Source organism: Zea mays, chromosome 5 (assembly GCF_902167145.1).
Source record: "Zea mays cultivar B73 chromosome 5, Zm-B73-REFERENCE-NAM-5.0, whole genome shotgun sequence".
Classification (NCBI taxonomy): domain Eukaryota; kingdom Viridiplantae; phylum Streptophyta; class Magnoliopsida; order Poales; family Poaceae; genus Zea; species Zea mays.
This window is the reverse complement of record NC_050100.1, coordinates 221,985,286-222,003,006: the sequence shown is the minus strand read 5'-3', so window position 1 is coordinate 222,003,006 and position 17,721 is coordinate 221,985,286. Positions and strand designations below refer to the sequence as shown.

General features: G+C 43.3%; 1 protein-coding gene across 1 annotated transcript; it reads right to left on the bottom strand.

Moving 5' to 3' along the window:
* Positions 1-7,128: 7,128 nt before the first annotated feature.
* On the bottom strand, positions 7,129-7,881 carry LOC103628900 (uncharacterized). Its single transcript, XM_008649020.3, has one exon. It carries the CDS (start codon positions 7,879-7,881, stop codon positions 7,417-7,419), a length of 465 nt encoding a protein of 154 aa, XP_008647242.2. The 3' UTR covers positions 7,129-7,416.
* Positions 7,882-17,721: the final 9,840 nt, after the last annotated feature.

Below are 17,721 nucleotides of genomic sequence, written 5' to 3'. Positions count from 1 at the left end.
GATAAATCTGCCAAACAAAGGTAAACACTGTATAGAATGTGTCATCTAATCGAAACAGTTTGTATAACGATACTTATTAAAATTTAGGAAGGGTTCATTGATCGGTACTGCCTTCGACCCGCTGCCTTTACTAAAAGGTGTTACAGTGCCTATTTATTTTTCGATGATCCTTGCAAGGTTGCTAAGTCCGATGAAGAAGACGCTTATGGGCAGAGGCATTGGATGTGTGCTAACTATGCTTTTGAGGCAACGATTGTTCAGCGTCGGATCAATTTAATGGTGAGAATAATTTCTCAAACATGTATCGGTTTTCATACGAAGTAATGCTACTAACCATTGGATGTTTTGTAGACTCCTCCACCGCTCTGTGATTTTGAGCAATGGGTGGACACATAAATCTCTGAGAAAGATAAAAAGTGGATGGAGAATCTTAAGAAGTGGGATGCAGAGGACAAGAAGAGGGTAGACAGGAGACGAGATGAGCTTGTAGCGGAACAACAATAGATTGAAGAGAAGGAAATGAGACGTGTCACTAGTTACAGGGAGAAGAAGCTTCAGCATGCACGTTGTACAAAGGAGGCAATGGAGGAGAACCCAGATGCTTTCCGGAAGGAAAAGTGGCCCCGCTGCACTCAGTAGTGAGCAATCATTTTGATGTTTAAGTCACGAAAAATATTATATATTAATAAATTTTTTTAGACTCCATAAGAACTCGATTTTATGGTTATATTTTCTGCATTATTAAATATTTCTGATTTCGTGTCTACTCATATTTTAGTTTGGCACTCGAAGTAACAAGTTGTTGACTTAAAGCAATTGATACAGAAGACTTAAAGCAACTGATACATAGGTACACAAGACTAGTACTTTCACATTCTTAACCTAGTACCTGGGTCTGCCCAATAAAGCCACTAGCCTCGAGTGAAGGCCAGCACCTATAACGGAGGGGTCCGAATTTGCCACGTGTCTTGAAGATGGGGGCTCTCGGCACCTGCACCAGGGGTCGAACCCCTGGGAACGGCCCCAACCCTAATGGCGGGCCACCCGGACATCTAGCCTAAGGGGTTCGGTGCTGCCACCTGCTGGCCAATGCCGGAGGAGACGAAACCTCCCCTGAACACCATCTGGACCCCAGCCAAAGGAAGTCCGGAGCTGTTACGAGGAAGGGTAATCTCGATCACTGCTCCTCGCACAAGACGAGGTCCGGTGTTAGCACGTGTTCTACGACGCGTGACGTAAGCTATCGGGAAAGGCCTGACGTCAAACTCTGAGTGAAAAGTGCCTCTGCATTAACTGCGGACGAGACATATACCTGTCTGCCCCAGTGGCAGGTGGTGCGTCCGCAGTGCATAGGCCACACAGTAAGACCTTTGACTCTCTGCGCCGCTTGGGCTGCTATCATTATGACTCTCATTGTAGCCCGCGCGTTACCGAGGCGAACGGGAACAGGCAGAGAGGACAGGACGACGACGCCTGAGCACCCCTACATGCGGTAGCGCGTTAGCCTATGCCGCAACCTACACCTGTGCCCTGACTTTGATTAGACGGGACAAGGTCGCGGCAAGCCAGGAGATCTTCACGAAGACCAAGAGAAGATATCTGTTCTCCATGAACCGACGCTCCACTTACTCCATATCTAACAATAGATTACTAGGCCCACTTGTCGGGGCTCGATCACCATGTACGTGTCTCACTTGAACTATAAAAGGGAAGGCACAGACACGGTAGACGAGTGGGTTCCAAACTCACACGTACTGAGAGAGACTCCCTCGGAGACCCTCGGACGGAGACTCCCAAGAAATACAACTCACAATGGATGTAGGGTATTACGGTCCGGCGGTCCGAACCACTCTAACCCTTATGTTCTCGAGTTCATCCAACTAGCTAGTCAAATCCCTAAGCCCACTCCTCATCTTATAATCAGGGCGGGTGCACTCCGCCACCCGGCCGGAGAAGTTTTATGTCGACAGTATTGTTAATGGAGTTGTAAGGATCTTATTTGGTTTTGGTAATTGTATGACAACTGAGGCGAACTAACATGTGTTTATGTTGATATATTTAGGTGATTAGACCAAAATAACGTTGGTGCGAGCTACTTATGCCACACTGGTGAAGTGAATTAGTTATGTTGATTGATATGCCCAACAAGTAGGAACAAGCGGAACGGAGCATCCGCCAGACACACCCTAAAGTGATATAGCTCTGTAAAGTTGGATTCAATTGCAAGCTGCAAAGATCCATGACATCCAATCCCTTGTTGTCCAGGCCAATACGCACCGGAACAGGAGTTTACTGGCACTGGACACGGGAGCTAGCCTACTGCTACTATGCGTGTTGGTTTGTTTGTTTTGTTGTTGCCAGCAATCACATCACAGGATGACAACCCCATGGGACCGAGGAAGAAGATGATGCCAAGTCATCAGGTGAGAGAGACTCTTGAGTGAGTGATGAGCGTGTCCACCGTCACCCGTTTCCATCATTGGAAATGGAGAACGGCGGAGAAGACCTGCCTGCGACTGCGAGGCTGCGGCGCGCGGCTTCCGTCCTCTCCCGGCTCCACCTTGTCGGGCCGGCACCTGCTGACCCGTCTTCACAGCATGGTGGCAATGGCAACCTCCTCACCTTTCTTCGCTGCTTGCGTTTGCGTGCTCGCGCAAAACTATTGAGGGTCTGCCTTATCATTTAAGACGAACTAAAGTTTATTAGGGGATGTTTGAATGCAGTAGAAGTAATAGTTAGAGCTAGTTTGGAAACACCATTTTTCCAAGGGATTTTCATTTTTCAAAGGAAAAATGAACTAATTTACATTGGGAAAACTAAAATACCATGAAAAAAATATAGTTCTCAAACTAGCCCTTAATTAGCTAAAAAATTGCTAGTGGAATTAGTTGGCTAAGAGCATCTCCAATAATGTATCAAACTAGTGTCTTAAATTGAAATATAGAGCTCTACACAGGGAAAAAATTACTCCAACAATGACTCATTTTGTAAAATTTTGTCAAAAACATATAGGGCGCCCTCTCAAATTTCTCAAATATACTACGCTCTAGTGGAATGCTTTATAATAATTAAGGTTTTACTGTTGAGGCAAAATATTTTGTTGGTGCCATCAATCATATAAAATATACTCATTTTTAAATTATAAAGCATTTTTATAGGACACGTGGTTGGAGATGATCTAACAAATAACTAGCTAATTATTAACTAATTTATTAAAAAATAGATGATAGTTGAACTTAATTAGGGTGTTTAGATATCTCTAACTAATTTTAACCACTAACTATCAACTCTAGTACATTTATATATACCCTTAGTTTAGTTTAAAGTGGATCGGTCGGATGAAGTCTAGTACGTACAATGATATTTATGTATATTTGATCAAACTTTAAAATTGTTTGACTGCTTAAGAATATTTGCTTCTAGAGGGAGAGGAATTAAAATGTACCGTAGTGATCTTTATTATTTTTTACCTGGTTGATCAGAAGTAAAAAAAATTGCAACACATGCTACGTGCTGTCGTGTATCGCAAAATTTTATGACCCGAAACATGTCATCGTTGCCATGGTTTGCCTTTTAAAAAAGAGATAAGCATGGGCCAGGTCACCGGGACTTTTACGTGCGTGTACGCTTCTCCTGCTGCTCTCCTTGGTAACGCTTATCTTTTTTTTTTTTACTTCTTTTACAAAACGCGCGCGCGTCCTACAGCATAGCATATATATATAAGTGATAATAACTTATAACCAAGTTTGGAGTGAACCAGTTTTGTTTCGGGTTGGAGTGAACCAGTTTCCATTTAATTTTTGGAGCCAGTGAGAATTTAGCGGTCAGTTTCATGTGGTTTCTACCCGATCCTAACAGAATTACTGTTCGTTTTAGCTCTTAGTTTTTATGTCTATATTCAGAAGGATGATGATAAATCTAGACTATATACAAAACAACATACTATATTTAGATGTTGAGGCTTCCGAGTTGAATTTGCTGGATAGTGAATCAAAGTCATTTAGGTTTGGCATATATTGGAGGGTCGAAGCTTCATTCCCTTGAACCATTTGTTTAAAGGACATCGTTAGTAAGAGATCAAGTTCTTTTACCTAGGGGCGAGATTGCTATGAAGCTAGAGGCAGATGAATGTGTGGGTTTCAAAAGATTTCTTCATTGCTAGGCTTCGTTTCCCTATGCAAGATATAACGGAAGAGATTTTGGATTCATATAACATAGAAATGCACCATTTGACACCCATTGGGATATCAAAGATTGCCCTTTTGTCTAGGTTGTTAAGTCACGGCAGGTGATTTCGAATGTTTTCACTTTTTGCGCCTTGCATGATATGCATTGCCTATTTAAGAATCATATTGTTGAAGGGGCAAAAATGATCATTATATTGTTGTAGCTTTAAGTCATGTCCCAACGCGAAGCAGATTACACTATTGCTACAAAGAACAAGTGGCATGATGATGCATGGGTTAAAAATTTGGTTCTACCATAAGGTGTCTATGTTTCAAGAAAAAGGTATGATCGGTCGAATGTTGAGAAGGTTCCCATTGGCTCTAAAGATGGGTACTTCATGTGAAGAAGATTGGATTGAGCAAGTTATATACTATCACTAGAACAATCGATCATAGAAATTCATTTTGCTTGCCAAAAAATGTCTTATAATGTGTCTATATGCACTAACGACATACTAGTAAAGCATGTATAAATATGACCAATCAATGTCACCTGAAAGGTCGAAGGAGAGGCATGATAACCATATGAGTTGCAATCAACTTATGTTGGAGAAATCAAGAATGTTTAATTTATTGTGTAGCTTGCAAAATCTTACTTCATTGAGTGGTTATTGATAGCACTCTCGTTGCCATGTCCAAATAAATTTGTATAACCTTTGTCCCAAAATATAGCTACTTTTGGGTTTATCCCAAATAAATTATTTTAGCTTATCCCAAATATCTAAGATATTGTAAAAATATTTCATAACTAACCAACTACACTAATTTGGTGTCCTCCGTGTTGATATTTTCTCCTATATATCTTTTGTCGAACCTAATTATATGACATAAATAGCTTTGCATTAGGACAGACATAATATATATAAAAGTATATATATTGTGGGACTGAAGTTTTGCTATTAATATATCACTCCAAAGATAGAAGAAGCAATAGCAAAAGGTGGTCAATTAATTGCTACTTCAAAGTAATCCGCAAAGCCAAAATATTCAGGGTATCCCACGTCTCCCTCAGCTCAGTCATCATACATATGCCCTTGCCATTATATGTAATATAAACCAGAATATAATGACCTTACTATACCAAATAACAAAGCTCTGTGTTCTAATATATATATACCTAAGGTTCTCTGGCTATATTTTCTAAAGTGGTGTAGAGTATCTATACCACATGGCTATCTATCTAATGACAAATTAAACTTACTAGCAGTGACAAACTGAAAGGAGGTTCTTTTGCCTTTGATTAGGCGAGCCTAGGCCGACGACGACTCAACTCAGATTCCTCGATCGACAAAAAAGGACACGTGACAAGGCCTCACGATCACGACCAATAACAAAGCTGAGCACACAGCGAGGGAGACTGGTTAATTAACAGAGTGCTAACTACACCTCTATTCTTCATTCCTTGTCAACTTTACATCTGATAAGAAAGAAGCTGAATATATAGTTATATAAAAAAGGCAATTTTTTTTAAATGCAGCATGTATATCTACAAAGAAATAAAATGCAAGTGTCGCTCTCAAAGCTGCTTTTTACTAGCAAAAACTTGTAGAGTATCGAGCAAATGAACGCTGAATTAACTAAAAGGCATGCATGGTGCATATTGATCACGTCACTGGAATTGCGCTTGATGGAGACCTGCCAGGGGTATATAAAATTCGGAGATACCAGACATGACACCGGGAGGAATCAAAGAAGCACATCCACCCGTGCATTATATTATTCCATATATGTAACTAGGTGTGTGCCCGTGCGTTGCAACGGGAGTACGCTGGGATGAACATCGACACATATCTGATCGGATCTTATATTTCCTTGGGGTCTGGAGAAAGTTTGCTCGGAAGCCAAACATATTAAGACCAGAGCATGTGTTACCTTTGTGCCCCATCAGCACATTGTTCCGCGCTTGTATGAGAAGAGCAGTAATTAATTTTTCAGTAGAGCTTCCAGTAAACTCTAATGGCAGTTATGGTGTCTAGGTGAATCGAAGTTCTTTGCATGCACAAGATTTTTCATTGACTATGATGGGTGTCTGACTATTCTGACCTCAGTGAAAAGAGCAGTAATCAATTTGCGTAATAATATGAACAGCAGGCTTATTTGCATTTCAAAGTGCTAATTTGCATTAAGACAGTATTGCTCCACAAGTGTGTCAACAAAGGAACTAAAGTGAAAAGCCAGACTTGACCAAATCAGGTAAGGTGTGGTAACGTGTGTTCGATGAACCAAAAATAGCAACAATCATAAGACTATGTTTCATAAATGATAATACAGGGTAAATATTCCAATCCTAAAGCCATGCTATTTCTACAATCAGAACGACACAAATCCAATGGTGATGCCTAAAATAAAAAAAAAGACTTATTTAATTAGTGCCCAGCCAGCTTTTTCGCTTTTGTCCTAGCTTTGATTTACAAATGCAGCCGGTACAGAGGAATTCCATGTGTTACCTTGATAAGAACAGAAAGCGCTGACTTGAATTTAGTGTTCAGAAAATGAAAACCATCAAAGCAGGAATTTAAACTCACAACACAAAATATGATGTTGGTTTCTAATATTGCAGGCCGTAATTTGAATTTTCCTTTGACCCTGAAGATGTATTTATATATAAGTTATCATGATATTATATGTTCCCGTTGCAACGCACGGGCACACACTATGTATAAATACATACCACCATCGAATGAAAAGTACACGCATCATTTGCTTCAGTCCCTTCGTCCCACGTGGCCTCCTCCGCGACCGGGTTTTCCGCTCGGTTTATTGGTTCATCGTCGCTGCGCTGCGCTAGCGTGTGTGCTAGACGGTGACGGACGGCCCACGAGCGGATCGCCATCAGCCCTGCCCATCCCTGCCGTTGCTCTTATTTGGTTCAGTGTGACAGACTAATGATAGGTAACTTCAGTGTTCAAGCATCAGTTCACATGGTATAACAACTTAAACTACTATAAGCATTACATGGTCAGATATGTATAGCCTAACTCGGATAATCTCAATATAAAAATGAGGGTTCCCTTCTAATTGTCCTTACTCCTTACAAAACAACATCAGAAACAACTAACCCTTCCTGTTACATCAGTTTGAAAACTGGGACAATAACTTTTTTTTGTCAGGTAAACAAACCTGAAGGGAACAACCTATGATATATGGTTAAGTTGTACACAGTTTCACCGGCATTGAGCTGATGGTAGCTTCACCGCCGGCTCCTCTTGCCCCCTTTGCTGGAGCTATCATCATGTGCTTCCGCACTCCTCTTCCTGCCTTTGCTGGGGCTATCTACCTGTGCCCCAGTGCTACTTTTCCTGCCTTTGATGGGGCTATTTTCCTGTGCCCCAGCAATCCTCTGCTCGCTCTTTGGAGGCCGACCCACACCCCTCTTCTTGGCTGGCTCATTTGTCTTTGTAGTATTTTGATTAGCCAGCTCATCACTGCAAGGTCTCTTGCCATCACCTTCCTTGGCAGCAGCATCCCTTGAAGAAACCTTGATTGCCCTTGCATCCCTAGAGTGCAAGCTTGTTCTCGAAAAATGCAGGGATCGAGCATTCTTCTTCATTACAGGGGCACCAGCTGTTTTGGTCTCTCGATGGCTTTTCAAGAACAAGCTTGCACTCTGCTTCACATTTTTGCGTGCAAAGTCATGAAGCTCAACCACATCCATGTGCTCTAATGTAGTCTTCAGATAGAAGGTTATTACATTATTGATGAAAATAAGTATATCTCTCAAAAGCTCCTTGGTGCCAGAGATTGCGCCACTCTTGATCTTAGAGTGAAGCATTCGGAAGTCCATATGCCGGTGAATCACCTTCTTATATCTAGCTCTTTTCCTCTGTATATATAGACGAAATGGTAAGGAGTCAGATGAAATTCAGACCATAAGTGTTCACGCTGTTTCACAGACCTTGAGAATGATTTGATGGAACAATTAACTTGAAAAGTAAAACAATCAACTATAGCCAGTCCAGGCGATCCCTTCTTTAGATGAATTTGAATCTGAATCTGATAAATCATCTGCACAGGTTAACAGCGAGCCTAAGCTAGAGTCACTGAGCTAATACGTCAAGGCAATAATGTCTATCAATCAAGTACTGAAACAAATTAATTATATAAGCATAAGATACTAAATTTGTGAGACTTACATTCTTAAGTTTAGCACAATTTTTCAGGCTTAGACCCATATGTGATGTCCAGTCCCTTCCATCTTCTTATGCCCCTCGTCATCAATTGAACTGTTGATTAGATTTAAATCTGACTTGGATGTGTTAGCAAGAGGAACATTTGTACAGTCAAACTAAAAGTCAATTTCCTTAGCTATTGATATTGCAAGCTCTTTCGATTTGATATAATCTACAGAAGCGGAGCACATAACATTTCAATCAGTGAAAACCCTAGAGGATATTAAAAGCAAAGAAAGATGAGGTCATTTGCTTCAAATCATGGTTCAGAAAAGTGAATTCAATTGCTACTTTTAGGAGTAGACCCTAATTAGGGATTACCAATGCACATATGTAAGAAACCATATTTTGTCAGATATAGAGAGAGCTGAGCCAATCCTATCAGCAAGACATATCGGCAGGAATCATGTCTATGCAGCTTATATAGTTATATCATATTACTAATAATGTCTAATTGGCATGGTTGGGGATACATAACACCATATTACTAAACCTTTTATCCAGTGAATGCAACCATTTATAAATTAAGTAGAGGCCAAATAGAGCTTTATTGCCATCACCCACTCCAAAAAGTCATACAGGGGAGATGACAGGGTGATTTCAAAAGCAGTGGAATCATAAATTCATAATAAATATACATAGTATAGTGAACAAGAAAAGAACCCTTCATATCACTGTAACCTTCGAGATTAGACAACACCCCAACACAAATACTTGATAGTGAAAATCACAGCTAATTACAACTATATGGAATTTAAGAATAGAAAACTTCAATGAATGACAGGAATTTATACAAAATAGGAGAACCAAAGCTAAATCATTTCCCGGACAGATCGGAATTGAAAATAAAGATTCATGGCATATTACAAGCAATGCAAAACTGAAAGCTCCGGAGGCATCGATCCAGTTAGTTATTGCCTTGAAGGCATCTGCCATAAAAACATTGTGAATCACCCTTACTTATGATTAGAAAAAAGTTTGATGGAAGCTAGAATTTTCTGCCATGCAAATGCGTAGGTAAAAGCATCACTGACCAATCAACTATGAAATAAATGTGCAAAAAAGTGAAAACAGAAAACTTACAATTATTAGTGTATATCAAGTTGCGCAATATATATGGTATTAATTGGTCCAGATAGCTTATTGAAACCTAGATTGCAGGATCATTTCATGGTAAAATAAGTTTGTTTCAACATTGTCTTTACATATAAGGGACAATGCCTCTGTTTAGATTTTAGCAAACCTTAGAAGTCATAGTCTAACTTACAACACTATAAGCGCCTGCATAGGGCCAATCACTGATGGAATTGAGAAGAGAACTTTTTCCTTTTGCAATGACCTGGTACAGAGAGTTTACATATTTTTGGAGTGGGTGAACTAAACAGTTTGGGAGGTGTCTTGACATATATCCAACATTCTGTAGCAAATCACCATTATCATTATTATAATTTATTTTCTATGGAATAATATGAAGAACCAACTATGTATAAAGCCAAGCTTGTCCTATCATTCGAGGAACAAAATACACTTGCATACCAAAATAACAAATATGAACCGATGGTTTGTAATTAATATGACGAACATATATAGGGTTTTGAAAATACTACATGAAGACCACTTGATGCTATAGCAAAGCAAATGAGAATGACAATCACAACATAAATATTAGCCAGAGTGCATTCATAAATCTAGCAAAATTTGAAGAGCTTTACCTTGAACCAGAAGGCCAATTCAAGACACCTCCAGTGTTCAGTCCTGAATGATTTATCAGTTGTTTGACTGCAACACAAATCTTCAGTACGTGAGAAATTTAACTTGTACCACAAAAATAATTCACTGTCAGTTGTAGCGATGCTCAGCAATACAAAACCAGAACCCGATAATCTTTTCTTTCTTACCTAAATCTGAATTGATTTTAAACCTTAGAAATTTCATGTGTGGTACTGGAAGCAGCTAACAGCAAACGACTACCGCGCCAATGATTAAGTGTGGCACACAGATCATCTCTGAACTAAAAGCAAAGACTACTAAGACCAAAACCTCGCCACAAACTTTAGGAGCAAACAATGCTCTATTAGCTTCAATCCTTTGATGACGTGCAGAATAAGTTCAGACATGAGAACCATATAAGCAATATTTTTTTGCTGCTGGTAAATAAAAGAAGTTATTCAACGAGGTTGAAATACCAGCACATCAAATTGACCAACCATGTAGCACCGCATCGAGGAGGCGCTTGGTGAGGTTTCCACGCTTGGCCCGATCTCAAGGATGGTGCCGGTGGGATTAAGCCTGGCCTTAGCGACGATGGAGTTCACCAGTGCGAGATTCCACATGATGTGCTGCCTCTTGGACTTCTCAAACGGGATCCCACCCTGTAGTCAGCGGCACCCTCCTCCAGCGCCTCCGCAGCGTCGTGGCGCTTGTTTTGGATCTTGCCCCCAACCATGGAGGTGGGTTCTGATTCACCCCTCGTGCTGCCCGCCTGACGCACCCTCCAAATTGATTTGCCTTCAACCAGCCCCTTCGCCACAGAACTCGTCGGGGCAACGACGGCGAGGGGAGGTGTGGCGATCCCATCCGCCGGTTGCCGGTGTTGGTCGGGCCTCCACCAATGGGGCAACGACGGCGGGAGCGGGCAGCGATCCCATCCACCGGCTGCTGGTTGGTCGCCATTGGATGTAACGAGATCGGATCGAACAATATGATGTGGGGTGAAGGGTAACCCTATGTGGGAGAGCAGTGGGCGGCGAGCGGCGCACGCGGAGAGAGGGAGAGGAGGGTCGTGAGGGCGGCCTGCCTATGGAGAACGCCCTGATGCGTGGTCACCGGTGGGGGCACACGCGGCGGCTCGCGGAGAGAGAGCGACGACGGGGAGGAGGAACAGTGGCGACCACAGGCACAGCCTGACGAAGCCGAATAGGAGGTGGCGGTGGGAGAGAACCTATGCGGGGGAAGAAGGGGATGACGGGGGCGCGGGCAATAGCACGATGTCGCCCATGTGCACGACGAGGGGGTACGCTGGGATCGCGGCTGTCGCGGCGGGGATGGCGGCGGGCGGGCGGGCGGTTCGCGGAGATGGAGCCACGACGGGTGATTCGCGGGTGGAGGCGCGGGGGGCGATTCGCGGGTGGAGGCGGGGGAGGCGCGGGATTCGTGGCGGGGGAGGCGCGAGCGGCAGGTGGGATTCGCAGGCGGGGGCAGTCTACACTGCCCCCATAATAGTTAGTAGAGATATCGTACCTATGTAAAGATACGCTAATTATAGTACATCGCCGTCCTAAATCATAATCGTTTCGAAGCATAAGTTATTTTATTTTTTTAAAGCCGAAGCATCTTTAATTTTACTGAATTTTATATAGAAAAATAATGATATTTATTATAGCAAATAATTTTATTAGATTCTTCATTAAATATACTTCTATAGTATGTCTATTTAATGACATACAAAGATTAGTATTTGTTTCACCTCTTGATTTTTATGTTTATATTCAAACGAATGATAATAAATCTAAACACATACATCAGTTATTGTATGAATCTATTAAAATTTTAAAATAAATTTTAATTTGGGACGTAGGGAGTAGTAAGTCTTTATATGTTTATATAATTTTAATCAAACTTGATATGCTTTGTTTTAAGAAAACTAGAATGACCTGTAATTTGAAACGAAAAGAGAATTCAGGCAGAGTAAACTAAGCCAAGAGATTCGGTGACGATATGAATTAAAAAAAAAGATGCAGCGGAAGGCGAAAGCCAGCGTACGTGATCACAGCGGCGGCATTAATTACAACGACTCGTATGTGCGCTATATTCTTCTTGCCGGTGTAAGCAGAAGCGAGCAATGCAAGGTCGATCTGGAGGTTGAAGAAGGTGCAGACTTAGTGGCGTCGTCCGAGCGTGCGTGTGCGTGTCCAATCAGAACTTCCTATACCATATCCATCAGTATCTAATGGCCTCACACCGATTAGTTAAGCATGCATGTCGCGACTGAATTTCTATCTGATCCCCATCTTGACTTTTTTTCTCCCCGGCACCGTCTGCTGCTGGAAGGAAGAGTGGTAGCCTGGTAGGAGCTGAGAACCCTCAACCCTCTGACAGGTGTGTTTCTTATACAGTAGTGGTCATTGAGAGCATAATTTGGTGTAATCATATGCAAAGGTAGGAGGAGGAGAAAAACGAGTGAAAACCTTTCAGGATCCTCGTCATCAGTCACAACCGAATTTGCTTGTTTTAATTTCTCTGTCAAGTAGTGGCCAGCGCTTGGCTTTTATTTAAATTTAAGCTGTGAGCAAAAGTAGCACAACTAGATCGGCCAGTATCGTCCCGAACAAAAGTATCACAAGTAGAAGCAAAAGTGTCAAATTTAGTCTATAATATATATTTTTAAAATAATTGATATAAAATTTAGATACGGATACTACTCAGATGTTTTGGCACCTTTTTTGTTGTATGGAGAAAATAATACACAGAAAAATATATTAAAATTTTATTCTTGTCTTCTTCAATAATATGCTTAACAAATTACTAAAAATTAGCACCAAATTCTATGCACATCTATGGTCATTCTTATCTTTCTCGTCGGTCTGAAACAAGTCTACTTTGCTAGTGCATCAGTTAGCCTGGTGACTAGTCCTTTGCTGCTCTTCTTTCTTGATCTAAACTCTCGTATTTCTATTGCAGGCCTTGATCATCTATGCACATCTATTGATCTCGTTAAGAGCTTTAAAAGTAGCGATACTATGCACCTAACTGAGAACGGGATTTCAGCAAATGGGGTATGATGATGTGGTGTTCCAGAACTTACATCATGTTTGTGTCTTTAAGGTTGCTAAGGAGCACAAGAAGCCTTCGTTATGGTGGGTCGCTGAAGTTATCAAGTCACTTGGTATGCTGTATTTGCATCTGTTTTTTCTCTGTCTTGTAGTGAAGTGCAGATCTACAATATTATATACTGAACTGGTTTATAATTTGCAGGCCTTGATCATAAAGCAATAGATAACTATATTGGTGGTCCGATTGCGGATGAAGAAAACCGTGTTGTCAAAGCCGAACAGCATGAACATTAATCATCATCCAATTTGTATAGACCAAATCTGGTAATCAACAATAGACAATACAGAGGTTTGTGCTGTCCACAAGCCCATTTGATTGAGTAGCCCCTGAATTTTGAAAATTCTTGACCTGTAATCATGTTGAATTTTCATACAGGCTAAATATGTTAGTGGTTTCTATGATAGTGGGGAAGGATTTGAGTTATTAAATAAGGCAATTTCTGAGTATGAAACTAAAATATCACAATGTCATCATCATTTCCAAAAGCAAACCTCGTGTTCGAACAAAAAATGAGCAAGCGGACGGTCCGGCCCTAAGGCCGGACGGTTCGCGGTCCGGACGGTCCGCGCCTGTGGGCCGGACGGTCCGCGCGTGCGCAGAATAGATTAGGGTTCCGAGTTTTGTGCTACGGTTGTTAGCTATATTCGCGGGATTAGCTCGGAATCAGTTGTGTAAAGGGTCCAGCCCCCCTCCTCTATAAATAGAGAGGTCTACGGCCGATTTGTAATAATGAACAATCGAATCAATACAACTTCTATTCGCATTTATTTCCAGTACAATTAGGATTAGTTCTAGTCTAGTTCTAGTTTAGCCTCCCAATCCCCAAATTCTTCGTCTCTCTTCGGCTCTACGTCGATTAGAGGAGTCTAGGTCGGCTGGCCCGAGCCTAGACACCACCTAGGATCTCTCCTCCCCGACGGGGTCCCTCCCGGGAGCGAGATCCAGGCGCCGCCGGCGACTTCCGCCGCCTCTGCGTACGCGCGGACCGTCTGGCCCCCAGGGCGCGGACCGTCCGACCGTCAGGCAGAGAAGCCCTAGCCGCGCACCAGGCGCGGACCGTCCGGCCCCAGGCCACGGACAGTCCGCTCTTGTGCAGAGAGTACCACCGCGCCTCGCACCAGGCCGCGGACCGTCCGCCCCTATGCAGAGAGCACCGCCGCCGGTTCTTCTTGAGTATTTGGCGCTCCGAAAAGGCGTCAACATACTTTTTGGCGACTCCGCTGGGGAAGACATATCTAAGCTCATCAAATCGGCCCTCAATGGCCGGTTCAAAGGATAGCTCTGATATTTCTCTAAGCAACATCATAGAGACGACTTGGGAAACCTTGCCGGCTGACGAGCAGCTCCAGTTTGAGGAGCACAAGGAGCGGATGATCCAGGAGGCGAAAGCAAAGTTCTTGGCCAACTTCAAAGTGGACAGGAACAACAAGGTCGTCCGACATCGGGCGACGAATCCGGCTTCGCTCCAACCCACGCCAGATATCCCCAATGTAAGTAATACCAACGATCTGCAATCTCTTAGAAATTATGTAGAAGATCAACGTGAACAAATGCAGAACATCATAGGGGGTATGCAAAGCGATCTTAAGAGACTAGTACGTGCATTTGATAAATCTAGTACCGCAAATTTTCCTTCGCACGAGGTTGAGTTAGGAGATAACGCGCGTAACACATCGGCTACAGGTTGTCACGACCAGTCACAACCCCTTTATGGGATGCCGATGGACACATACCCTAAGCAACCGCAAATCGGCAGCAAACCAGCCGATCTGCACATGCCCGGACCGTCCGCACGTGAGCGCGGACCGTCCGGGCCAACAGCAGTCGGGCCTATTTTTAATGAGTTACCTAGATATGCGCCCGAGCCACCACATATGACACAGAACCCAAACTACCCAGTCGGACGGACCGCATACAATGACGGACGGTCCGCATATAACCACGGACGGTCCGGGTACATATCCGGACAGCCCGCGCATGAGTCTTTTGAGGAGGATTATTACCTGAATCCTCGCTCGTCCCAGCAACACTTCCCATCACATTATGCAATGCATCAGCCCATTAATTCAGGATCCAGAGCCCAGGAAAGCTTTCCGGCCCCACCTAAAAGGCCGGAAAGAAACGATCAAACCTATGAGCCATATAGGGCAAATGGAAATGCACCACGTAGCTCAAACAAAAGGGGGAACGACAACATACTAATATGCAACCAACCCCACCTATGTTTGACCAGAGAGCCGGTGGTCTTGCACTGGCTGCCATTGATATAGTGAGGGAAGAAATAGCCGGGGCGTTCCGAGATAAGCTCGGAGTAAGCATGGTCCCTGGGGGGCAATCATATCGGAAACCTTATGACAACCGATTTGATCACCACCCGTACCCACAGGGGACTAGAATACCCGAATTCGCAAAATTTTCGGGTGATCAAGGGAAAAACACGCGCGAACATATAGGCCAGTTCTTAGCACAATTGGGAGAATTGGCAGACACGGAGGCATTTCACGTACGTTTATTTTCATTGTCGCTAACAGGAACCGCGTTTGCATGGTATGCCACTTTACCTCCTAATTCCATTTCATCATGGGGGGATCTAGAACAAAAATTTCATGATCATTTTTTCTCCGGTGACTATGAGTTGGATCTGGTAGATTTAGTGTCGTTGCGACAAACAAAGGACGAATCGGTTAATGATTACATCCGGAGATTCCGCGATACAAGAAACCGATGCTTTCAAATTCATTTAGCAGAAAAACAGCTAGTAGGATTAGCCTTTAATGGTCTACGATATTATTTAAAAGAAAGATTAGAAGGCATCCAATTCTTTACACTAGCACAATTACACCAGAGAGCTTTGGCTTGTGAAAGCCGAAGCAAAGAAACTGCTAAAACAATTCGTCACAACGTACATGTAGTAGAATGCGACCAAAGTAGATCAGAAGACGAATCAGCAGAGGTGTATGCTGCTGAAATGGTTTGGCCGAAGCAGACCAAATCTTCGGCTTGTGCCTCCTTACAGCCGGTTCAAAAGAAACGGCAAGAGGATGTTAAGTTTACATTTAATGTTGGTAAGTGTTATAGAATATTTGATGAATTACTCAAAAATGGCAACATTAAAATAAATCACACTGTTCCATCCGCCGATGAGCTAAAACGTCGTGCATATTGCAAGTGGCATAACTCATTTTCTCATGCCACTAATGATTGTAATGTATTCCGTCGACAGATTCAATCGGCCATTAACGAAGGACGATTGAAATTTCAGGAAATGCAGGTGGATACAGAGCCCTTTCCGATGAACATGATTGACTTCGAGGGCAAGAAAGTCCTAGTTCGGCCAAACACAGCCGATAAAGACAAAGGCAAAGAGACAATCATCGGCAATGCTAAAGAAGCCGATGGGGATCGTAAAGTTTCTTGCAGGAAAGTGGTGGCCGAGAAGACTCCTGATGGAGGGGAGACCCTAAAGGAGACCATCACAGCCTCCAGTACTGGGGGGCAAGCGCAGACAGGGAGACAGATGCAGGAGCCTGTGCTGCGTATCCCGGACGGTCCGACACGTAGGCGCGGACGGTCCGGGACCCCACCGGACGGTCCGGAGAGCTCCGGCGGACAGTCCGGTCGTATTCAGGACTTACGACGGCCACGTACTTTCAAACCACGACGACCAGAGATAGGTACGTGGAAAACAAATACATTCAAGGCAGCTGGTCGGTTGGTTAAAACCGGCCCAACTTTTGATCAATTACTGTCTAAATACGTTAAAAAGAAGGCCGGTCCCAGTGACCGGCCAACAAAGCGACCCCGCTCACCCATGCATGAGCAGCGCCAGGTCAGGCCGATTGGACAACCCCACCAATCGGAAGAAATGAAAGGTCATACTATACAAGTGAGACCTAACATACCTGCGTGGACAACTCCACCTCCATATCCACCTATGCCATATCCATACACATATTTACCTCCGCCATATGTCCCAAATCAAATGTGGGGCATGCCACCATATCCATTTGGGATGCCACAGTACCCCGCCTGGGGGGCACCCCAAACATCTGTTTTCAACAGGTTGACGCCACCAGTACAAGACCGATTGAGCACTGCTCAATCCGATCACCAGGCACAAACCCAACAGGATTGCCGGACTACTCGGCCTTCAAGGCCGACCAATCCGGCAGGGGGGCATATGCCTGCAGCAACTCAAAAAACAACAAAAGGGGACATCATCAAAATAGGCACCGCAGATGTTGTCATACAGGGAGACAATAAAGGGCCGATGATTTTCGGCGAATCGGCCAACACAACCGAAAAGGATACGGCTACCATCAAAACAGCCGATCCAAAATACTCCATGCCTCGATAGTGCCCAGCGGGATTGACACGATCCCAAAAGAGAAAATTACAGCGCCTAAGAGCAAAGAAGAGCCAGGAGAAAGAGGCGGAAAAGACATTTAATGACACACATCCATTATACCCGCCACCGCAAAAGAAATGGAGAC

What these genes read in the sequence shown, in the direction of transcription:
- LOC103628900 (XM_008649020.3), bottom strand. Translation starts at nt 7,881, where the DNA reads ATGGATGTGGTTGAGCTTCATGACTTTGCACGCAAAAATGTGAAGCAG.